The 24,746-nt window shown below is 36.9% G+C and overlaps 1 protein-coding gene across 1 annotated transcript in view; it reads left to right on the forward strand.

Moving 5' to 3' along the window:
• DHX15 (DEAH-box helicase 15) overlaps positions 1–24,746 on the forward strand; it is a 53,243-nt gene that overhangs the window by 868 nt on the left and 27,629 nt on the right. Inside the window, exons 2-6 of the mRNA XM_085322682.1 lie at positions 5,713–6,061; positions 11,664–11,857; positions 13,170–13,329; positions 13,741–13,959; positions 24,517–24,684. Of these exons, the coding sequence (XP_085178808.1) occupies positions 5,713–6,061; positions 11,664–11,857; positions 13,170–13,329; positions 13,741–13,959; positions 24,517–24,684 (1,090 nt within the window). The remainder of the gene's footprint in view (positions 1–5,712; positions 6,062–11,663; positions 11,858–13,169; positions 13,330–13,740; positions 13,960–24,516; positions 24,685–24,746) is intronic.

The following is a 24,746-nucleotide window of genomic DNA, read 5'->3' on the forward strand; positions in this document are numbered from 1 at the left end:
CTATCTCTGGCTTGAGAGATCTGGCAGCTCTCGTTCTGGAAGTCCAGCATGAGGCTTGTTCAGCCTGTGTGACTAGTGCCTAACCTAGTATAAACGTTATTTCTTTGTTAGCAGCCCTAACTCAATAACCAACAGGAAGATGGCTGACTTAAACTARGAATTGGGAGTGGGATTTTTGGGGAGGCTGTTAGAGGGAGTGGAAGTTACTAACACCCTCCCACCCCTCCCAAGATAGTGCATTAAGGTTTCAGAAATTGCAGGAACTTGGAGGGTGTGCTCATTCTATCTTTTCCACTGTATAATCTCTTTTTTTGCTTTGCTTTTGTGGGGGACTCTTGAAACAGACTTCTGGAATGTAAAGACCCGGAAAGAAATCTGGTGTTTATCTAGTCTGTTCTTCTGTTGGTGCCCAGAAGACTGTCCTGAATTAATTCTTGCCTGAAGTTCAGTATCATTGTTTTGGACTAGAATATTCTAAAAAAGGAAATGCCTTGTTATCAAAACTTACAGTAATTAAAAATCAACCATAGCATTGATTACACTACTTTTGCTCTTGGAAAGAAAGTGCAAGTTCTATTACGTGTGAAGTGTGAAGTTGAGTARCTTTTAATATTTATCTACTGGAGTTTGATATGTTTTTGTCAACTAAACTGAAGTGAATGTTTTTATTGAACTTGTATTTTCTGTATGTATGTAGGATCACCATAATTAACTTTTTAATGAAATGGATTGAGCTGATTACTTTCTCTTATGATACATTTCCTCTGGTTTCCAACTTGTATAGTTCTGTGCATATAAATAGTCGTATGTATACAGACTTTTGGGGCATACAGATTTTTGTAGCATCTTCAAATAGTGATGCCAAAACTTGGCATAATTTGAATCTGGTGCAATTGATAATGTTGTCCAGATAATCACTAATGTTCAGTACTTCCTAATTTGTATGTTGTAGGGTTGTAGGCTTTATTTTTTGTTAGGTGTTTTTTGTATTATTTTAATTGATTGTCTGCTGTCACCCTGAAGCTTTAGTCTTCCTATTTGTGTATACTGTAATCAGTTCCCAACAGTGGTATAACTTTTTACCACAAGTGTTTGATCTTTACACCTTTAAAAAACAAAAACAAAGAAACTATACAAGCTCTGGTTTTGTGCTCTTTTTCACAAAAGCAYTAAATGTCATAGGACCAGTCACTATAAGCAGAGTTGTTGAGTATAATTATTACTCAAGATGTCAATTCATCTAACATGTGCTGTACTGACCTCATCTATTYACAGGGTTTTTAGGTTTTAAAGCTTATACAGGGCTAAGGGATATGCAGGGAGAGTCTTGTTAATGGTGTGTATATACGTCTTCTGTGCAGAGAGAGCCTTTGTGCAGTTTAGTTGGTGTTCAGAACTGGATTAAGCTAAATTTGAACTGACATCTATTCAGGGAGCTAATACAGAAATAGTGAATGTATTTTACAGACCGTCTAACTAGTATAAAAATTGTATGACGATGCCCTGGTGTGTGTGTGTGTTTTTTTTTTTTTTTTTTTTTTTTTTTTTTTTTTTTTTTTTTTTTTTTTTTTTTTTTTTTTTTTTTAGTTCCTTCTTAATTGAGGCCACATAACAGTATGTGCCCAGTTTTGCATGGAATGGTGTCTGGCCAGCAGGATTATAATCACCATTGTAAACTTCTTAAGCATGGGCAGAGCATCTATTTCCTTCTAGCCTTAAAGTATCATGTTTGAACAAAAACTTCTTTAAATATGTGAATTGTATGRAAAGCATCTGTTACAGTGTTGCTCTGTGATTTATATTAGTATATCTAAATCCATTAATTTTCTAAACTATTTAACTTCAGCTGCTGCGTAACATCACAGTGCTTGTGTAAGTGGCATGTGTCAGTGGCTTACTATACCTTCTGTTTTAACTGTCTTGGGGTTTTTTGTATTTATGAAATGAAAAATTATGTATCAGCTGTAGACTTTTGCAAATATCTGTTGAGTAATAGAAAAAATGACACTAATGTTCTATTAGATGTGTTTATTAACTGATTAGACTGTTTAACAGTGATCAGTGGCTTTACTGTGTATCCTGCATTTCCACTTCTAGTTTTATGTGCTCTTCATCTTGGGACTTAGTGGCTTAATGCTTCTTTTGTGTGTGTGTGTGTGTGTGTGTGTGTGTGTGTGTGTGTGTATATGTGTTATATATGTGAAAGCTGATAGACAAGACTACAAAAGTTGATGATGGAATTTGAGTTTTTGCGCAAGACAAATTTGATTAAATCAAAATTCATCTTCTCTGAGATGACAAAAAGTAAGTTAAATAGGACAGTTCTTAGAGGAAGAATTGCCAAGTTGCATTTTTAGAAAGTTGAGTGAGTTCATTCAGTAGACACAAATCTTGTATATATCCTACCAAAGTCTAATATGGAGACTTTCCTTTTTCTGGAGTGACCAGCCTTCAAAAGATATGATCTGGAATTCTGTTTTGTGCTCTATTGTGCTCTATATTAAAATGCTCATCTGGAAGCACTTCTTCACTTGCTTCAAAGTTGTGTGATTGGAAAGCAGGCAGCATCTTTTTTTGGAATAGAATGTAATTCCACTTTTCCCTCATTGATCCCAGAAGTCTGGATGTGCCTGCTAACTTTCAGCAGTACCAACAGACTGTGATACACTTCTAGGAGAAAATGCTGCTGTGAAACAAGCCAATAAATGACAAATGAATGTTGGAGAGTAAATCTGAGGAGATGCTTTTTTATTCTGTGCTGAGGTCTAGTAGCTACATGTCTAAGGTCTAGTAGTTACGTGTCTGTCTAAAACCTCTTAAAAACAACTCCCTTGGTTAACCTCCACTGAGCTTTTGCCTTCAAAACGTAAATAAAATTTGATAAGTTTGTCTTCTTAAGTGTGGGAATGGGAAGCTGTAAGAGTTAAATGAAGTAACACAAATGGAGGATCATATTTGTAGTTTATTTGTGCCAGTACAGACAATAGCCAGATTACATCTGTGCTTTAAACCCACACAAATTGCTACCTTCACAAAAGAAAGCAGTGCTGCCCCCTCTTCTTTTGTGCTGCAAGTGTTTGGGAGACTAGATAAGAACTAATCTGTATTAGAATTATTTTTGGTTGAGGAGGGCTGGGAAGGGCTTGTTCTCTACAAGGCCACTGAAATGCTTCTACCAGCAAAAGGATAAGGTTGGCAACAGAGGATGGGTCTGTATATTTTGGCGTGATTGCTGGCTTATGCAGTTTTGAAGCTTACCTGAGGATAAACTTGTCTGCTTTGCAGAAGCTTTTGACATAAAATTGTTTACTTAGTTACAGAATTAGCAACAAAATTCATTCAGAAGCAAACTTTCATTTGTGTCTAGTCAAAGTATAAAAACCATTAATAGTATGTCTTATTCTTTCTACTTCCAGATTTTTCCCTCCATGAAGCATGTACTGTTATCAAGTTGTTTTATTTTGCCCTGATTTTACCATGCTTAAATTGCTTATACAACCTATTTCCTTTTCTTATATTGTTACTGTCTCATCACACCTTTATCTATGGCAATACCTGTTGATATTTAAGAATGCTGATAATAGCTCATTAACTTAAAATCCAAAACTTGATCCATTTGTTATCATTACTCTACTACCATGAATAGTAGTATTATGGAGCTTAGCTCCTTCAATTTGTGACAAGGTTATCTTTCTTTTAGCAGGGTGTAAGATTCTACTAGATTTTGCAATGCTTGCTTGCTGCTCTTCCTTTATAAGCTAGAAGTCTTTTTACATATTTGACACTTAGAACTATACTGGGCCTATGGTGTTTCAGGTTTTAAGCGAAAAATACAAAGGAGCCTTGTTTTTTATTGTTTGTTATTATTTTTAGATAGTTCAATGTCTAAAGACTTGAAAGTCTATGAAAAGTAGACTAGAACAGTGACAATTGGCAGTGTATTTCATTAGCCTTCTTCTCAATTTTGTCTGTTAAAAGAAGTATTTTTAAAAAGTACAAAATAAAATAATGCAATAGCTGTTAATTATGACAACCTCTGAAGCTATAATATATCAAAATATTGAAGGAGGGAAGACTGTCCATATGGTCTGCCTAGATTACGTTCCTTTTTACAGGAACAAGAGTGCTGGTCCTTCTTGATGTCTAGCATATTTTGAATTAGAATTTATAAAATCAGTACTAATATAAGTTGTTCTTGTTTACGTTGCCTTTTCTATAGGTAGGAATTCGCATATTAGCTTCCTGATTGTATGCTACTCAAGWTCACACTTAGGAGAAAAAGAAAAATTATGGAGAGGTGTGGTGTTCAACAGCTTTCATTCTTCCTTTTAGGCATGCCTGAGAGCTGGTGAAGAAGGGAGGTGGTGGAATTTCTTAATCTTTTGATTTAAATGAATTTAAAATTAGTGGAGTGTTTTTATTTAGTGGGATGTAACTGCTGCAGTATTGGGAAGTTTTGACCTTTAATAGAAGTGTGTAGCAACAATTGTTCGGGTAAAACTGGGAATTTCTTGCTAGTGTTTTGGTGTTTAGTAGGGAGAGTGGAATGATATGCAAAAACAAAAAAACAAATATGTGGAGCTGCAAAATCAAACTGCCACTAAGATTGAGGCCAGAGATTGAATTTGGGCTGGGTAACTGTTGTGAAAATAACACTTTCTTTTGCAAGTACAAGAACCCTTTTTTCTTCTTTTCTTTTTGGGGGGGGAGGGGAGGGACTTTAACATTACTTGAGGTTTAATATGAATTATTACCCCTTGACCAGTGTGATATTTACTGACTTCACTTTTAGCTTTCTAATTTATTCTTAATTTAGAGAAATTTAGAGAAAATGAACCAAATACTTCTGATTTGCTGAAGTGTAGTTACTTACTGTGCTTTTTAAAGTTTATRTTGCTCTGCTATGGTAAGGAGGTGAAGTATTTATATTGCTTTTTATTTTTTGTTCAACTTGCTGACAGCTGTTTAGGTAACTGTGTGGGTAGCCAAACTGTGTAGCCCTAACTATGTGAATGCTACTGTTTCAGACTTCGTAACAAGTAAGACTATGTAAATGCTGGTTGCTTCTGAGTGTGTGGAACGAGGTGGTATCACGGAAGATAGTACAACTGGAGTGACCAGCTTTAAGTCTGAGTTCTGGACTCTGCAACCTGCAAGTCAAAATTGAGTCACAACTTAACAGGTGACTTTGAGCAAATAAAACTGCAAACTCATGGAATGTAAGAATCAAACTTTTCTCTTGGGGCTAGTCTATCATCTTGAGTTACAGTTCTTGCAGTTGGCATAATTCTGTTGCTAGGCAGGCAAGAAGAGTATTTAGCATTTTCTTATTTTTCTGCAGCAACAAACAGGGACAGGAAGAATTATGAGAAGTCAAGGATGCATAGCTGGTTCTCGCTAATAAGTGAACAGGACCAAGATGATGCTCTTTTCATGTGACTGCTTTTACCTTGCCTATACTGAGAGGAACTGTGGCAGAACTTATGTACAATGAGTGTAACTATTTTGTGTAACTAATGCTCAGTATGTGTCGTACACTGTTATTTGTTCTCTGCTTATCCTTCCTAGTGGCTGTTTGCAAGGCTTCTTAAAATATTTGGTTTATATCCACTTTGTATTAGAAACCTTGAAGTCTGTTTTCATTTAGATTCCTACTCTGTCTTTAAATATTCAGATATCTCATTTTCTGCTATTTTTCCTAATTTACTTTAGGAAAGATCGGGACCGGGACAGGGACCGTGATGACCGTTCGAAAGATCGTGACAGGGATCGGGACAGAGACAGAGATCGTGACAGAGAAAGGGACAAGGAAAAAGATTTTCGACCTACATCAAATTCTACATACTTTGCTGCTGCTGGGTTAGCACCTATAAAACCAGCAATGATTCCACACAGTATTAACCCTTTCACAAATCTACCGCATACACCTCGATATTATGACATACTGAAGAAACGGCTACAACTCCCTGTTTGGGAATATAAAGATAGATTTACAGATATTTTGATTAGACATCAGTCATTCGTACTGGTTGGAGAGACTGGGTCTGGTAAAACAACACAGGTGAGTTCTTATCTACTTGATACCATAATTTTAAACAGTTGAGATTGTTGTTAACAGAGGTGTTAATCTTCTTTACTTCCTTCATTATACAAGGATGCTTCACAGGGCTTATGTAAATCTTAGTTTGTAATGTTTTATTTGTTTAATGAATATAGAAGTAAGTCAGAATCTTTCAGTGTCTTCCCTTTCCAGTCCTGTTCTGTTCTCTGGTCTCCTATATCTGGTAGGCTTTCTGGTAGTTTATCCTTTTTGATGAGGAAGATGGGAGGCTTTAGCTCTAGACAAAAGTCTACTAATCCACCATTTGAGATGATTGTTGTCAGCTTACATTTCACAGAATCATAGAATCAGTAAAGTTGGAAGGGACCTCTGGAGATCATCTAGTCCAACCCCCCTGCTCAGCAGGGTCACCCAGAGCACGGTAGACAGGGTTGCATCCAGGCAGGCCTTGAAGATCTCCAGAGAAGGAGACTCTGCCACCTCTCTRGGCAACCTGGTCCAGTGCTCCATCACTCTCACAGGGAAGAAATTCCCCCTCACGTTCAGGCGGAACTTCCTGTGCTTCAGTTTCTGCCCATTGCCTCTTGTCCTGTCACACGGGACAACTGAAAAGAGTTTGGCCCCATCCCCTTGACACCCTCCCTTCAGGTACTTGTACACATTGATAAGATCCCCCCTCAGTCTTCCCTTCCCCAGGCTGAAGAGGCCCAGCTCTCACAGCCTTTCCTCGTAGGGCAGGTGCTCCAGCTCTGTGATCATCTTTGTAGCCCTACACTGGACTCTCTCCAGTAGCTCCGTGTCTCTCTTGTCCTGGGGAGCCCAGRACTGGACACAGTGCTCGAGATGAGGCCTCCCCAGGGCTGAGTAGAGGGGCAGGATCACCTCCCTCCACCTGCTGGCAACACTCTTCCTAATGCACCCCAGGAGACCATTGGTTTTCTTGGCCACAAGGGCACATTGCTGGCTCATGGTCAATTTACCATCCACCAGCGCTCCCAGGTCCTTCTCCGCAGAGCTGCTCTCCAGGAGGTCAGCCCCCAGCTTGTAMTGSTGCATGGGGTTATTCCTCCCTAGGTGCAGGACTCTGCACTTGCCCTTGTTGAACCTCCTGAGGTTCCTCTCTGCCGAACTCTGCAGCCTGTCCAGGTCTCTCTGAATGGCAGCACAGCCCTCTGGTGTGTCAGCCACTCCTCCCAGCTTGGTATCATCAGCAAACTTGCTGAGGAGGATTTGTGATTCATTTAGCTGCTTGTGTAGGTAGTAGTTGAAATCAGGAAAAATGCTATGAAAGTACACGCTTATTCACGTTTGAAACTTAGTGCTACAGATAGATCATGCCATAATTTTATCTGACATTTCAACTTGCATTAAATTTCTATCTTGGATAATTTGTTTTGGTGCTTCAGGTATGAGAGGAAGAGATTGTCTTCTGTTGGTGGTGCCACAGCCTTACAGATACTGTGTGACATCTCAGAGGTCATGTAGCTTTCCAGTACTACAGTTAAATTATGTTCACAACTCCTGTGGGCTGCACTTACCAAAAAAAGACAAAAACCAAAAAACCCACCCCAAAGAACTTGCAGATGCCCTAAACAATGAAAGGGAAAAATTCTATGGCATTTACCTGCCTTCACTGATAGGTTGCTTCACCCTATAGGTTGCTGTGTCCTTCATAGCATAGTTGGATGCGTGTCTGCATCCTATCTTTAAGTCTGTTGGAGCTAGGTAAAACCACGTTTTTAATAAATTCATGGCTTTCAAAATCTCCTCAGCACTGATGGGGAATGAGTGATGACAGATCTGCAGAACCTTATAAACCCTTAAAAAGGATTTTGAGGGGTCAGTAAAACAGAGATGACCTGAGATATCGGTGTACTGCAATGCATTTATAGTGAGATAAACTTGCTCAAAAATAATCTATAGTCTGATTTACTGTTTAAAATTTCTGGAAAAGTGATACAATGTTCTTTTTTCTGTAACCTGATACATTCCTTTTATCTCGGGAGAAAAAATAGGTACTGAAGTATGTTTTGGTCTTTATGGTTTAAAGCAGATTATAGCTAATTTGCTCTAGGATTTACAGAAACTTTTAGTCATAAAATGAATTTGAAAGTCTGGAAAATATGAAGGACATATGTACACTGATTACCTTTTATAACTGCACCTGATAACTTCAAAATAGTATGCTCTTCTTGCTGCAAATTTCCAGAATCARTTTCTTATTTAGGTGTTACATGATGGCATTATCAGTATTGCTTTTCTAATGTGTCAGCTGAGACCAGGTTTTTACAGAATTCTTCAGATAAGTTTGATTATATAGTTATTCAAAAGATGGCATTTTAAACATTCATGTAAAAAATTGGTACTTGTCTATATGAAGACAGTTTCTAATTGTATGATCTGAGAATTCAGAGATCTAAAGGATGTATGTTAAGACCTATGATTTTAAACTTCAAGTATGTCTTCCTGTCATGTAGTTCCCAAGGCATAAAGCTCTTCTAGAATTGTCGTAGTAATTTACCTCTTACTTTCTGAAATATCTTAAGAAGCCTAAGGCATATTAAATCCTAAAACAAGGAATTAAAGCTACAAAAAGCACATAAGTCATCTTGGAAAATTCTTTCCTCTGAATCTTCTTTTTTAGGACACTGCAGATAGCACTTAACGTTTGTGAGTGCCTCTGTGGAAATATAATTTGTGGTCATGTGTTATCTTAAACCTAGTTGTTTAGTTTTTTTTGTTTGTTTGTTTGTTTTGTTTTACTTTCATTGACCATTATAAGGTAAAATTCCTTCTGTGGCTAACAAGCCTTCTAATGCTCAAACTAAGTGTATTCTTGGACTGTTTGTTTGCTTTTGTCTGGTGTAAAGCTGGCATTAATTGAAAACTAAACTGTCCTACCTAAATTGTTGTCTTTCCTTTCACAGCAAAGAGGCTACAGTAGTAGATAATGTTTTGAGAGTTATCTGCCATCCGTAAGATCCCTTTCCCCAATTAATAAGTGCAGATCCCTTTCCCCAATTAATAAGTGCAGATTTTTTCCCTTCAGTGTTGTAGAGCACCCGTTGGCTTTGACAGTGGGAGCTAAAGGAGAAACTTTCCTGAAAGTCTTGTTCCGCATAGGCTTGTACAGAACTCTTTATTAAACTATACTGTGAAAATATACTGAATATATTTGAAACCAAGACCATTAATTTTGAAGTCTTCAGTATTTGCAGTGGCTTATTTAAATTTAAACTTGAGTTTATAAGCTAACTGCTTTCCTCAAACGTACTCAGAGTATGTTCAGTACTGTAACGGTGGAATGGATGTGCTGAATTTCTGCAGAAGGAGGTTAAATACTTGCTGTTACTGCAGCATGTACTCCCTTTTAAATGTGAGATCATATGTTATGCCTGTATAATGATTCCAGAGTAGGTCATAGAGTGAATGGTAGAGTAGCAACTGCTTTTACAGAGTCTTAATGATAAAGAACCAAACACTTCACAATGCAAGGCATGCCACTGTCAGCAAGTTTTCGTGGCGGGTCAGATCTAAAAGCAAGGTGTTTGTGGGCATGGCTTATTTTCCTGCTGTCCTCGTGATCTGCAGAATAATTACTACTGGTGAAACTCCTCATTCCATTTCAACTAATGGAAACTTTGAGAATTCTACTGTATAACTGTAAACAGAGAAAGTTTTCAATAAATTGAACTGGCTTGCTTGCATCCTTAGATGAAGCAGAAGGACAGTGTGCCACTCTTCTGTCCTGTATCCATTTAAGTCTGTCTTGACTTTAAAATAGTCTTTAACAGCCTTCAATGTGTTCCTCTTTGATACAACAAACTACTGTGTATAGTCCCTTCATCATGTTTATTTTGTTTACAATTTGAAAATATCTCTATGTTAAAGTTCTTAACATAATCAAATGCATGAGCRTCTCTTGAAATGTCTTTTTTCATGAAAGCCAAAATTTTCAGTGATTATAGGTTTTTTTTTTTGTGAAGGTGGTGAGTTAACTTTGTTAGTTTACAAGGAACAGATAATACAAGCTGTTCTGTATATTCTCAAAAATGATCATGGTTGAAGTGGGAAATGTAGGATGGCTCAGTCCTTTCCTCTGCCTGTCTTTTAAAGCTGGACTTCTGTAGTGACGATCTAAATCAGCCTATCCCCTTAGAGATTGCAAAGGCTTTTTTTTCTTTCATTTGGCCATGCCTGGAGGTTCTGCTGTTAACTGGAAAGCCATCATTAAATTATTTATATTTAATGCTACTGTGGCCTGACAGACTTGCTGTTTAAAGGTTCAAGTCAGAACTTGGCCTGTTTAAAGTGAAGAAGCTTCAGCTAGTATGCTTAAAGCTGAGTCTTCCTGGTGGCTTGTAAAGCAACTGTATTTTTCTGTGCTGCTTATTTGGGAAGTGTGTGTGTTACTGCATAGGAATCCAGATTTAGGTTACTGGTGTTTGAGAACTGCTATTACTTTTAGTTGTGAATAGATTTTTCTTTGTTTCTAAGTTTGKTTTTTTTCCTGTTCAGAAGTGTGTTGCCAATCTCCTGTCATATTTTGATAAGTTTTTTCATACTTGATATGAAACTATGTCCCCCATTTAAAAAGGGGAGGGGGAAGGTGTGTTTATTACAACCTATGCTTATCTGCTGTTGCTGTGTGTATGTTCTAATGTTAAATTGTGCTGTGAAAATACAGTATTTTAAAAGAAGAAACTTGCTGATACAGTCCAAATGTGTACAGATTTCTTTGTTCTGCGTTGGTGTGACTGTATGAATTGTAGCATTTTTCTATTTGAATGTGAGCTTTTAAGTAAAAATATTTTGAGAAGCAGTTTCTGAGGAGTGGATTTTATTTGATCTCTGGACTTAGAAGTAGTTGTGTCTGGAGATAGCTCCTCGTAAAACGTCATAGTAAGAACAGCTTGAATATTCCATCTTCATCAAGCTGTTAGTAGCTTTAGAGCTGCTTGTGAATCAAGTTGCTTATTCTGGATTGTTCTTACTATTTCCAGATTCCTGATAGTAACAGAGAATTGGTGACTGACAAATAAATGTTGGAATAGGAGCCAGAGCATTAAGTTTTCATGTCTAGTTGACAGAATTTCTAAAGAGCCAAGAATTAACTAAATGGACATTCCTAATTCATTTTATTTTCCATAATTTCTGACTAAGGCAACTTTTACATTGTTAAAACTCTTTTTGCTTATGTATTAATGAGTAGTGCTTTTTAAAACCACAAAGCATAGTTTATATACTATACAAGTTAAAACACTAACATTTGCTAAGGCTCTTGGATATCTTTGGAGAATGACAGCTGCTGGTTGATAGCTCTAAGGAATTGATCTGACAGTGCTTAAAAGTGCAGTGAACCTATGTATTTCCTTTATAACTTAAAAAAATTTTAGGTACATGCTTAGTGTGGAGGTGCTTTATTAACTGCTGTTGAATCCAACTAGCTTAACTGTTTGCTATCATAATTTGGGTATTTTTGCACAAACATCTGGCGTCTGAGGGGGGTTGTAATGGTAGCATTTATTTGATAAAATTCAGAGGTTATAGGTTAAATCTGGCTGTTAGAAATGTACTTAAAACAAAATGTAACTCTTGACAGATCCCTCAGTGGTGTGTTGATTACATGCGCTCATTACCTGGACCGAAGAGAGGAGTAGCATGTACCCAGCCAAGGAGAGTAGCAGCAATGAGTGTGGCACAGCGAGTTGCTGATGAAATGGATGTAATGTTGGGCCAGGAGGTTGGTTACTCTATTCGATTTGAAGACTGCAGTAGTGCAAAAACTATTTTGAAGTAAGTATGGTAACTGTAATTTACAAGTATAATGCAGCCTGCTTTGCAGGGGGGAGGGGAGAATTACAGGACAGTAACAGATGCGAGCAAAGGTTTGAAAGGTGTAATGAGGAGGAGAGCGGACAGCCACTCCCTATATTTGGATGAAAGGGGAGAGGAACTCTAGTGTGACTGAGAAACTTGGTGCGGGAAAATTAGAAGTGAGTCATTCCTCTTACAGAAATCCCTGCATCCTGTGGATATTAATTTTAAGTGATCCATAAAGAGGAAAATGATCTAAAGAGTTTTTTGAGGAATGAGCTGTTAAAATAGAGCATTCAGTATTCGGTTTCTCCATATTATGCATTGAGATGGCCTTTGTCTCTGGTAACTACTTCAGCTGGTTACTTCAGTAAGGGGAGCTACTGATAAGTTTTTAAAAAATGAGCTGTGCCTGACTTGAGGGTGCACAGTCTGAAGTTTGAATACAGTGGTGGTGTAGTTGTCAACTCTTAGATTCTGGTGCTTTGTAGGTTGAACCAGGACTACTTAATACGTACTTTGCAGATGACATTTGGAATGCTCAATGTCTAACTGACTTTCATTTTTGAAGAGGATTCTTCCAGGTGTTTTTTCCACGAGTCTTGCTTCTTTATTTCAAAGAACAGTGATCTGTGACCAAAATGTGTCTTCTCTTTTGCTCCTACAAGTAGTTGAAGGCTGAGAATAAAGTTTGAGTAAAAAGAAATTGTAAGTTGAGAAGGAAAAGCRAGAAATGAACAGAAGCAGTGGCTTGTAAATGGAGAAGAGAAACAGTTGCAGAACATATTTCTAAGTCTTCAGTCATGTTTTCCCCTCCCCTCTGTTTTGCTATCTTTAATTGTAGACCTGCAGGTCTGCCAGTAGTAGTCTGTAGGTTGCTTGTAAATGTTGCAAACCTTGTTTSCCTTTCCCTCTTTAAGTCCTGCTCCTCTTCTCACCTGATTTCATCTATACTGTGCAGTAACTGTTTGATTTTTTTTTTAATGTGTGTGTTATACTATTAGAAATAGTTTATTGATACTTTTCTTACAAAAAAAAAAAGTTGAGGGAAGACTTAGTTTAATTTAGCTACAAATTCACTAATCTAGTTCCCTAAGTTTGAAATGAGTGATATGGAAGAAAATTCCACACAGAATGGTTGAGGTTGGAAGGGGCCTCTGGAGATCATGTAGTCCAATCCCCCTGCTCAAGCAGAGTCACCTACAGCATGTTAGGAGAATAATGGAGTAATAATAATAGAATAATTCTGTTATTTCATTAATAAAAATTTTTTATTTTTGTGTACATTCAGGTATATGACTGATGGTATGTTACTTCGTGAGGCAATGAATGATCCTTTACTGGAGCGCTATGGTGTTATAATTCTTGATGAGGCCCATGAGAGAACACTGGCTACTGATATTTTGATGGGAGTTTTGAAAGAGGTTGTAAGACAGAGAGCTGACTTGAAGGTCAGTAATGATGAAGCCMAACAACTTTTCCTTTGTGGTTACAAGCATACCAAATAGGGACATCTGTGAGCTTAATATTAGCTGATTATAAAATTAGCCAGTAGRTTAACAGCTTTTGATTTATTAATGGCAATCTGTATTGGCAAGATAATTCTAGGAAGGTTTAAATGCAGTTTGTATTGAAGGAAATACCAAAAAGAATATCAGCCTTAGATTAACCTTTCCATATGTGACCATAAATTTTTCTTGATCCCGAAAATAAAGTTGCTGTATTCTGCTGAAAAAAGCATGCTTAAGTTGCACAGTTAATAGTAACAAAATATACTCAACTGCAACATATTTCAGGCATATTATTTCCTAGGTTCCTGTCAACCTTTAGAGTAACTGTCTTTTTGTCCTTCAAACCTACAGGTTATAGTAATGAGTGCTACTCTAGATGCTGGCAAATTTCAGATCTATTTTGATAACTGTCCTCTCCTAACTATCCCGGGGCGTACCCATCCTGTGGAGATATTCTATACTCCAGAACCAGAAAGGGACTACCTTGAGGCTGCCATTCGAACAGTGATTCAAATTCACATGTGCGAAGAAGAGGAAGGAGATCTCTTACTCTTTCTTACTGGACAAGAGGTACTTTCCCCCTTTTTTTTTCATAAACTGTTGTATATAAAACTTATTTTCAGAGGTTTTAATGAACTGAAATTTTAGTTGACTTCTCGTATTCTTCATTTTTAAATGACCTGAGGTTCTCTCCCTGTCATACGTAGCATGCTAAGTGCCTCAAGTGTGTATTTAATATACATATTCTATGCTAGACTTCTCTAAAATTACAATTCTCTTAATCTGCTTATTCTGAAATAAAAATGTTTGGTTTTGTTCTGTACTGAGGTTTGTACTGAGATGTTTGAAAGTAAATTCAGAAGTTCTGGTTATCTGGTAGCATTCAAACTTCCGATTAAGAGTAGTGTGTACTTCCTGGATTGTAAAACTCAAGAATAGCACTTTGGTTCTGTTATTTAGACAGCTACTAGTCTTCATAAAAATATTTTTTTATCACTTTTGAGCATTATATTTTTTTCTGTAACACATCGGGAGTTCTACTGTGGAAGTGCACTGAGTGGTGTGCAGAAGCTTGTAGAAAATCACGTAAGCTCARCTACAGGAAGAAAACAATTTTCCATGAAATCTCAAATCCTTTGCTTGAAATGGACTGTGGCTTTATTAGTACTTATCTGTATAATCTGTTGAATCTCTTGTAAGCATGCTTACTGGTAGATGGAGGTGGAAGAAGTGTAAGGAGAAGGACAGGTATTTTGAAAGGTACTTGACTAGGTCAACTTGAAATTCATATTTTTAGTAGGAAGAGAGGACTCAACTAGCAAGAGTACTTGATCCTTGTATTTCTCTAAATAGCTTACTCTGGTAGAGGTGCTGCTAATGAAAGCTTGCAGGTGATTGAAGCATACTTCTGTTTCCCCAAAAGGCTTGTTCAACATTTTATCTGTAGCTAACTTAGATAAAAGTACACAAGTGTAAACTGTAAACTTCCTTCTTTTTTTTTTTTTTTTTAAAAAAATCTTTTCAGATAAAATTGCAGTGGTCTAAAGCAGAAGATCCTCTCTAGCTAGTGCTTTCACTGCTTGCTTCGCTGGAAGTAAATTACATAGAAAATGATAGGAATTAGAACAGATTAGTTGATGTATTAAAAAAAAAAAAGTTGATGGAAGCTGGAGATGTTGGTTTGGGTTGTCAGGCCACAAACCAGAAAAGTCTTAAGTACATTGGAAATCAAAGGAATTTTAGTTGTAGAAGCCTGTTACTGAATGAAGATAAATTATTGTTAGTGATGCAGAAATAAGTGTTCAGTAACATTCTCTTTTCCAATACTGAAAGAGTAGATGTATGTGATTGTTGAATGGACTGCTTTTCAGACTGTTAGTAGCAAAAGAAAATGCTAAAAGCAGTATTTATTGGGAATAACCATTTCAAACCCAATTTGTATCTCAATCCCCGCAAAGAGCTTTTTTTTTTTTTTAATAGTCATGTGAAGAAATTCCAGTGGAAAGAATGTTTGTGTTGTGCCGATACTCTAAAAGGGAAAGTGAGATAACTTGGATAACTGTAGGCAGAACCAGAAAATCTGATGGAGAATTAAGTTTATACAGAAAGTATAACTTACATTTCAGTCAACATTTTTCTCGTGGATAATAGATTTTGTCAAATTTTTTTTCAGTTGTTGAGGTTGCAGATTTTGTAGATTAATTATGTAGATGTGCATTTGAAGCTTTTAATAAAGTAAATTTTGAATGTCTCGAGGCTGGCTAGCCTGCAGATCTCAGTTGTCTACTGGACTTCTGTGAAATCAATATTAGATTGGACACTCCAGCAAAGTAGTCTCTGAATAAGTTTCATCTGTAGTGATTTTACACTTGTGAGTGATTCAGTTTGAAGGAGACAAATAATGACAAGGGAGCTATATAGATCTGTCTGTGTATGTTAGTAATGCAGGCATTTGTGAATTCTGAGTATGTTCTCCCCAATATCCTTTTTTCATTATAGCAAAATGCATCTTTATGTATTTAGGAGGAAGAATTGAGGATGCACTTGGAGCCTGGAAGTACAGATCAGCACTATTATTCTTGAATGAAAATAAAGATCCTGAAATATACAATTGTAAAGTTCTTATGTCAATGTTCCAGCAAGGTTTAAAATACGATGTTGGTAAAACTGGAGTTGGTGTGGGAAACAGTTGCAAAATGGGTTTGAAGTTTTGGCAGAGGGCTTTATAAATGAGCCTTTTAAAGGTGCCCCCCCCCCCCTCCCCCATGAGGTTAATTAAGCGCTGGAACTGTGAAAGTACCAGAGAGACTTTCCTGTGAGAAAAGTTAGAATTGAAAACTTTTAGTTGCTCAGTAGCAGTGATTAAATAAGATTAAGGTAGTATACTGGGCTGCAGCTCATACAGGTTGTATCTTGTTTCAGGTTCACATGGAAGTTATTGGGCAGGTGGGGAACATTAAACTGAAAGAGTAATACTAATAATTGTGGCAGGACACTTCTTGCTTTTCATGCATTAGAGATGATGTCAACAAGAAATATTTCAAGTAGACCAAGTTAAAAAGATTTGACTGTTGATTCGTGTTCAGACAAGTTCAGTCTTGACTTGACTGTTTCCTCATCTTACTGCACACCAGTTAGCTTTCATTGCAGGAGGAAGAGGAGGAAATCAGTAAAGGCCATGCAGCTTTAAGAACAGAGGCAAAATATTTCTATAAGATTTATGACATCAAAGTCAGATGCATATGCATCTATCTTGCCTATGATAGGAACTTGTAAGAGAAGGGGGAGGATTAAGGTGTCTCCTAAATATTTCTGTTTTGGAAAACTTTTTTAAGTATTCAGATTCTGCCCCCCACACACTTGCTTCAAACAAAATAAAAAAAAGCTGAGAGATCATCGTAAGATRTAAAGGCAATTTTATTTTCCCCTTCAGGGTTAAATAGTTGTGTACTTGATTTGCTTATTCAGTATGAAACTCGGTCTAACTATAGTATAGAGACTGATCTGCAATTAACTGCCACCTCCTATTTTAAAATACTTTAACTGGAACAATCTTGAAGTTGTGCTCATCTTGTCAGATAGCATGAGAGAGAAAAGTGTTCTAGATAAGAAGAAAGGGTTTTTTGAAATAATGTTCCCAAGATCCATGTTTACAGACTTGTCCTGTTCTGTAGACCCGAGTACTCTGTGGCATTATTTCTAAAATTACATTACCTTTCAGCATCATCTTGGAGAAACACCTTTTGTAAAGGTAATAGGATAAGATTTAAACCATCAGATTGAGGAGAGACTGACTAACAAGTTAAACCGATGTTCATACCTACCATTTTGGCCTGTGAGCCAGAATGTGTGCAAGCACTTAACAGTACTTAGATGGTTCAGCTCAGGGTAACGTACCTTTGGCCATTAGACAACTCATTTAGTTTGAGTGTAAATTCAAGTATCATCCATGGTAGCTTTAAAAGCAGTGAAAGCACAACTTGGTTCTCTTCCTGTATGTTTTCAGAAAGCTTTGTTCTGATGGTTGATGTTTTTGAGAAGCTTTAAAAATGTTCTTTGGCTTAGGGATCTGGCTGTCCCTTGCAGTTCTTTCGAAGTCTTGAGTAATTTCAACAACTACACTTCTATTTTCTGGGTCATTCTTAACAAGAGGTCCTGTGTTGCTATTTCTCAGCTTTGAAGTATTGCCTGTGTTTTAATTTACCAGTTTTTACTGTGGTGACTCTCTAAATCTTGCTGCTTTCAGGGCTTTTAGGTAAGTGCTGTACAGAAACAAAGGGGAAGAGAATTGAGGTTATTGGATTGTATTGTTACTAGGTGGTAATTTAATTCAGTAACTGAATTCTTGCCATTTCTGCCTGGTATTTTATGTTGGTTTTTTGGGGGTGGGGGGGCTGTTGTGGGATTTTTTTTTATTATTTTTTTAACCTCTCAATTTCGCTAGAATACTTTGTGACAGAAGGGGAACGAAGAGGAAGGACGATGCAAGTGGGTTGTTTGGCACAAACTCGTATCTTAAATATGTGGTGCACTAATTGAATGATACATGCAACTGCCTCTAATTCTGTTCAGTTTTTCTTTTTAGTAGTTATCATTCAATATGTATACCTTGCTTTTATTGCAGAAATATCAGGGAAAGAAATGAAAGTGAATTTCTACTGAGCATTCAGTTTGAATAGTGTAATAAAGACTTTATGTTCAACAGCAGATAAGGAACAAAAAATGGGACTGTGCGTAATAAGCAGAATTAGTCTCTTGGTTCTGCGGTTAATTTTATACGACCCCTTTTAGGTGAACTGCTAATGTGTTCAAATCCTTGCTTCCTGATGCAGAGCTAGGTAATGTTAAATATTGGAGCAATGACATGATAAACTTAGGCAGTGGAGATATGGTATTACTTGAAGAATTTAGGGAGCTGGAGACTCCCTTAGTTTGCTTAGGACTAAGTCTGTCAGTCTTAGCTGTGCGTTCTGACACAGCCTGAGGATCCAGCRTGTTTCTAAATTAAATGCTGGCACAGACTACTTGAAAAATCACGTTTAGAAGATTCGCTGTGATTAGGCTTTCAAAAGTGAGGTATTTYGGGAAAACTTGAGTAATCAGAGTGTTATTAACAATGAGTCTTGTTCACATTTTCTGTGTTTTTGTTTTAGTAGTGTTGATCAATATAAATCAAAGGGAATGGTGGGAAAGAAGTTTAGCCATATGAAAACTATTCTGACCTCCCGAGTTCCAAATACTGGCAGCTTTTCATAGTCTCAGTTTCATCTTTTCAGCTCACCTCTGTCAGGTTGAAGGAAGAAGCTTATTGGAGACCATCCTTTTGCTCTCCTTTCAGCAGTGTAGGAGACTTAATATTAACTCTATGCAATTAGGAAAAGAAGGAAACTTTAGTATAGTAATAGYATGCAGAAGAAGGAAAGGATTTAGTTTTACAAATAACAGAGGTAGGGACTTAGCTCTGTTTTCAGAAATGTCCTGAATTCCTATCCTAGGTGAAGTAATTCTTCTGCATGTTCTTTGAGCACAAAGAGGATCCTCCTCTGGGATGAGGGTTGCAAGCAGTACTGAGCAGTATGAGACGGAGATGGAGTAAGAAGGGACARTACTACAAGAAGATAACTTTAGGCATTAAAGAGACTAACCTGCAACCAGAGCTTTTTGTGGTTAGATCAATTGTAAAGGAATAAGAGGCTGTTGACTTGTGAGTTTTGACTGACTTATTCAGTACCCTCCTTACAAAGAGTAAACACAGCTGTTGACTTGGTGCTCTGCTTTAACTCATTTCTCTCTCTATGATGATGCTGAACATACCAGTATTAGTGTGGTACTTCACCACTGATTCTAAATAATTAGTTTATAGGAGTCATAGCAAGCTTGTGGGAACACTCTGAACCAGTACTGTGGAAGTTTCCCCAGACTTGAGCACAGCTAGTAGTACTGACTTCAGCCTGAAGGATTCTGTCAGTATGTATGACAGTCATCCCAGCGTTGGTAAGATAACCTGAGTCTGTTGCTACTGTCACAGTCCAGGAATTTTAACAGTGAAATAAGCATACTCCTTGTACCACCTGGAGAGATGCCTTTTATTAATGTGATCAGTGGCAGTTATATCAACATGCTTCAATTGGTTCTTTTGCTATTCAGTTAACTGGATCTGGCACTGAGGACATCTAGAATAAAAGGTAAATTCTACTCTGAAGATTCATATTGCAGTGTAGAATTCATATTACAGTGTAGAAAATGGTACTTTACATAGTCCTCTGAGTGACTGAAGCTGTCTCAGGAGCTCTTTGTCAGTTCTTTTAGAGTGGTGTGTACCTTTTTCTTGACTTGAAAGACGAGCATATCACATGTCTATGTGGGAGAATAGTGAATGGTCATTAATGGTTAAAGCACCCAGTGTTATTTGGTGGGAGAGGTGTATTAACTGAAAGAAATGAAGGAAAATGAAACCAATCTACGGTATTTATGACCTTTTCCCAGAATGTGTGCACATTTTGTGTACTTAAATATTTAACATTGTTTATAGAAGGGAGTATGTGACTGCTGTTTTGGCTTTTGACTACTTGTACCTGTAGTTATGTGCAAGTTTTTTTAGTATGTTTCACTGGAGCAAAGGTTCTGCTCCATGTCAGTTTGCGTTGTTTAATAATAACAATTGTTCTGCCTGTGGGCATATTGATCATCCATTAAAAAGAAAATAAAAGAAAGCACTTCATTTCTTGAGAGATTTTTTCTTTTCTTTTTTTTTTCTTGTTGCCTGGTGGAGGGGAGAGGCAGAGTGGCACAAGTTGTCACCCTGCTTCCCAAAGAAGTGGGTTAAGATGGAATAAGTCCTGATAGATTTAGGAGGCACAGGTAACCTCCCTATTGCTTTTATGAAAATACAGATGTCTCCTCAAAAATTTCTAATACATTGGAGGGAAATTGTTTGACTTGCTCGTGTGTGTGTGTGTGTGTGTGTGTGTGTGTGTTTTTTTTTTTCTCCCCTTCCCCCCCCCTCCATGCTATTGGCTCCCCTACATGCTTAGATCTTGCTAAACTCTTTGGCACAAAATTGAAGTTTTAGTTGACATTCTGAAATTTTTTGGTATCTTGGACTTGCTTTCTGATACTTCAGGCTCCTAATTTGACAGTTAGGCATTCTAAATACTGCCCAATGTCAACCAGTGATTTGACAACCAAGAAGTCTGCTCAGAGTTTTGTGTAAACAATTCTTAATTGCACTAACTATATGGAAGGAATACTGTGTAGATYACCTTAAACTTGGACATTTAAAGTCAGAATTTCTTTCCTTGGTTGATGCATTTTTTTTGTTTGTTTGTTTACAAACAACCTTTATGTAGTTGTAGGTACAAAATTAGGTATTGATTCTTGCTTGGTAGTTTAGGTAACTTCAGGAATACCTTTCAGCTAGCAAAAGTGAGGAGCTTAAGGGGTAAAGAAGGCAAGAATGCAGCAGTAGTTTTCAGACACTTTGAAGAAAATCAGTGGTGCCCCTTCTACCACCTGCAATTCCGCCACCTTCCTTCTTGATCGTTTGAGTATCCATAAAAAGAAATTTTTTCTTTGTTGATGCTTGTCTCTCTGGAGCTTATCCAAGTAGAATAGGTTATGCTGTTGAGTGTGTGAAAGAACATTGAGAACTCCACATTAATATTTAAAATGCATTGCTCTAGAGCTCTTAACTGCTACCTGAATCTAGCTTTCACAGTATTTCAGCTGAACTGTAGGTGCTGTAAGTATACCATCAATACATTTTGATAGGATCAAGCAAGAAGTTTAAAACATTAATATAAACAGTAGACTGTGGCTACAGTAATAATAATGACTAGATGTGGTGAAGTGTAGGTATAACATGTTGAAACTGTGTGGAGCTTGAGATAAATGAGCATTTTTGCTAGCATGTAACCTTTCTTCTCTCTGTGGTTTGTTTGCTGATTACCTCTGGCAGTCAACTCTTTTTCGAATGAATGCATTGACGCACAGTTTCATTGACAGCAATTTTACTGAGAACTTAATACTCCTAAAAGGTCCTTAGTTTCCTAAGGAACTAGGATCAGATTCACTCTATCTTCAGCATTGCCTGTGTTGTATGATAGACCTACTTTCTTTGATTAATTCTGGAGCAGGTCCTTGTACAGATAAACTGGGTGGACGCTACTCAACTGTGGTTCCTCTGATCCTGTGCTTGGTCTTGTTGCCAGTACCTGGGTATCCTCTATCTCAAGTAGTTAGGACTTCAAGAAGTCTTTTATTTTTATTTTTTAGGCATTATTTAAATGTAGCATAAGCTCAGTCTACCCCCTCCTCTTTTTCCTCCTTCCAAGAAGAACCCCTTTTCTTAAATGTAGGTTGAAATAGTAATCCCTCTTCACAGGGTTGTGTAATAGACTTGTAGTAAAGATGGTGTGCGAATACTTAAATTTGTAAGAAAAGTTTTTCACACTTAAGTAATTCAAGGCTATAATGACTTGTCCTCAGAGGATTAAAGTTAGGATTGTACATTCAACCATATCTTATTTCTAGACTTAAATGTTTTCAAGTGATGCAAAGGAATCTTTGACACTTAACTTTGAATGCTTAATGCTGTCAAGCTGTCTTTTTTTAAAACTACATATGCATCTTAGATTGTGTAGTTTTGGATAGCTTTTTGGAATGGTTTCTGACATAAATCTCAGTTTTAGTTGGTGTTGGAACTGAAGGGTCTTTAAATATCATTCTTTATAGGAAACCTAGAATGAAAGTCAAGTGGTTGTGGATAAAAACTGATCTAGAGATGAAATATTTTCCTGGCAAGGTGTTGAATACAAGGAACTTGTTCTCTTCCCTCCCTTCCAACCCCCCAACCCCACTTCTTTATTGAAGCAATTCAGTACTACTGGGTGCCCTTTTTTTTTTTTTTTTTAACTGCCTCTAAAAGTTTGTGACTCGCATCTTCCTTTCAGTAGCATATGATGAAAGGTCTGTTATCTCCCCAGATCTGCAGAATAATGATTATATATGCAGTTATCCTCTGTGTTGAGGTATTTTAATGAGCCCTGATTAGGGATACTTAAACTACATTAGGAAAGTTTAGGGAGAAAGAACGCTATTTCATCTGAAAGCTGATAGGTAGCTATGGACACATGTGACCTGGGGAGTGTGGTGTGCTCATTTGTTGTTGCTTGCTTGTATTGCATTATATCTTAAGTTTAAACTATGCTGGAGTCACTAGTCATTAGTGTTGAAGATGAAGCTTCCTGTTCAGCCTTAGGGCTTTCCCAGTTATGAATGCAATCTGCTCAAATTCTATGAAACAAAATGTAGTGATGGTCAGAGCAGGAACTAGCATCTATTTTTCATTTTAGTATTTGACTTGTTTTAATACAAAATTAAAGTTTCTTTCAAAAATGTTTAACTAATGCACAAATACCAATTTATCAAGACTTTTGAGTAGGTAAAAATTTTAGGAAACACAATGTGCCAAATCAGTTAATTGACTGTTTACTTTGAAATACTTCCATAATGGTGAAAAAAAGTATTAATTTATAGCTACTTTTTATGGTCTGTCAATTAAGCTGTTTTTYCTTCAGGAGGATTTTAATGGACTTCTGAAAGAGTTTGTCAGCAGAGTACCAGATATTGCTGTCTGTTTTAAAGAAATTCTTTCTTGTTAGTAAACCAGTAGGGGGCATTCTAGCTTAGTTTCTTATACCTTTTGTATTTTATGAAAGGTATATTGGATTTCTTGGTAAAGTGTACCTTTGTTCAAAAGACTTCCTTGTAAATACCTGTGGTTCATTCAAATTTGAAAGATAATGCCAGAAGGCATTAGGCTTATTAAGACTCAGATCATATAGCCCTTCTTTTGCCCTACTTAAGTTGATTCTATATACTGGTCAATACAGAACATTAGTATTTGTGCTTATTTAAAGCACTTTTCGGTTTTCACTTAATAATATTCAGCATAGTATCTCTAAGAACAAGTGAAAGACACTCCCAGGTCTGTCAGGTTTAATTTAGSTTCTATCTGAATATATGGATTCTAAAAGGGAAACTGATTTTGTTCTCTTAAATTCTGTTTAAAGCAATAATTTTGCATAGACTTTAGATTACCTGAAGGTTTATATGTGTTTGAGTCTTGAATATTATTTTAACTTTGGGCTGGTCACTTGTCAGGGAGACCTAGCCTGTTTATTGGAGTATACATTTTAGCCGTGTTCATTTTTTTTTTTCTAAATTGCTTCTGCTAATGATGGCTTGGTTTTCCTATCAGTGGTTCAGCTGAAATCTCAGTAGTTGCTAAGAGTACCTCTTGGCCATAGCAGTGGAGGCATTGTAACTTTTAAGCTGAAGATCAATAAGTTGTTATTCATTGGCCTAATCTATGTGCACTTTAATTTTCTATTTTCATTAAATCTTTTCATAGCTRTGGGTCACCTAGCATAAGTGCAGCTGCTTTAAAATGAAACTGAGTTGTAAACAGTTAGGCAGGTGATGAACTTTCTTGTCTATAAAGTTAGTTAGATAGAAAATGGACTCGCAAATACTGTAGAAAATGCTARGATCCTTTCATTGGAGTATTTCTGACTTTAATACTAAATGAAATTTCAGTTAAGTTTAAAACACATATGAAATGCTAGATGGAGAGGTTTGGTTCTTGAGCATCCATGTTTTTACTGTAAAGGTGTTTGTTCTCATTAGGTACAATGAAGCAAATCTTCCATATAATTGCATTAGTGATACGTGACATTATAGCTTAATTGGCTTATTTAAAATATCTTGCACATCAATTTCTTCTAGATTGTGAAAATTGAAAAGGTCATGAGTGCAGTTTAATATTCCAGGGTGAGAGATTTCAATTTTAGTACAATTTGTAGGGAATTAATTAGGAAACATGTCTAAAAGAAAAAAGGTTGAATGCAAATTAGACTGTTCATTAAAGTACAGAAGCTGAGGCATCTGGGAGTGTTGTGGAAAATTCAGTGGAAATTCAGCAACCACCTTAATTTCCCCCTTCTCCTTTTTAGTGGGGGGAAAAAATGCAGGTTTTCTGGGTTTCGACTTAATGTGATTGTCATAAGGTCTAAAATAAAATGTTACTATTTTTGTGGGCTTCTAATCAGTATTTTTGTTTTGTAGGAGATTGATGAAGCCTGCAAGAGGATAAAACGTGAAATTGATGATTTGGGTCCTGAGGTTGGCGACATCAAAATCATTCCATTGTATTCTACTCTTCCTCCGCAGCAACAACAAAGGATTTTTGAACCTCCCCCACCAAAAAAACAAAATGGAGCAATAGGAAGAAAGGTAAACAATATCAAAAATGTATTGTATCTTAGCATACTGTTCAGTAGCAAGCTGCTCACAGC

Source organism: Rhea americana, unplaced genomic scaffold (genome assembly GCF_003343005.1).
Source record: "Rhea americana isolate MKP2758 unplaced genomic scaffold, rheAme1 scaffold_8, whole genome shotgun sequence".
NCBI lineage: Eukaryota > Metazoa > Chordata > Aves > Rheiformes > Rheidae > Rhea > Rhea americana.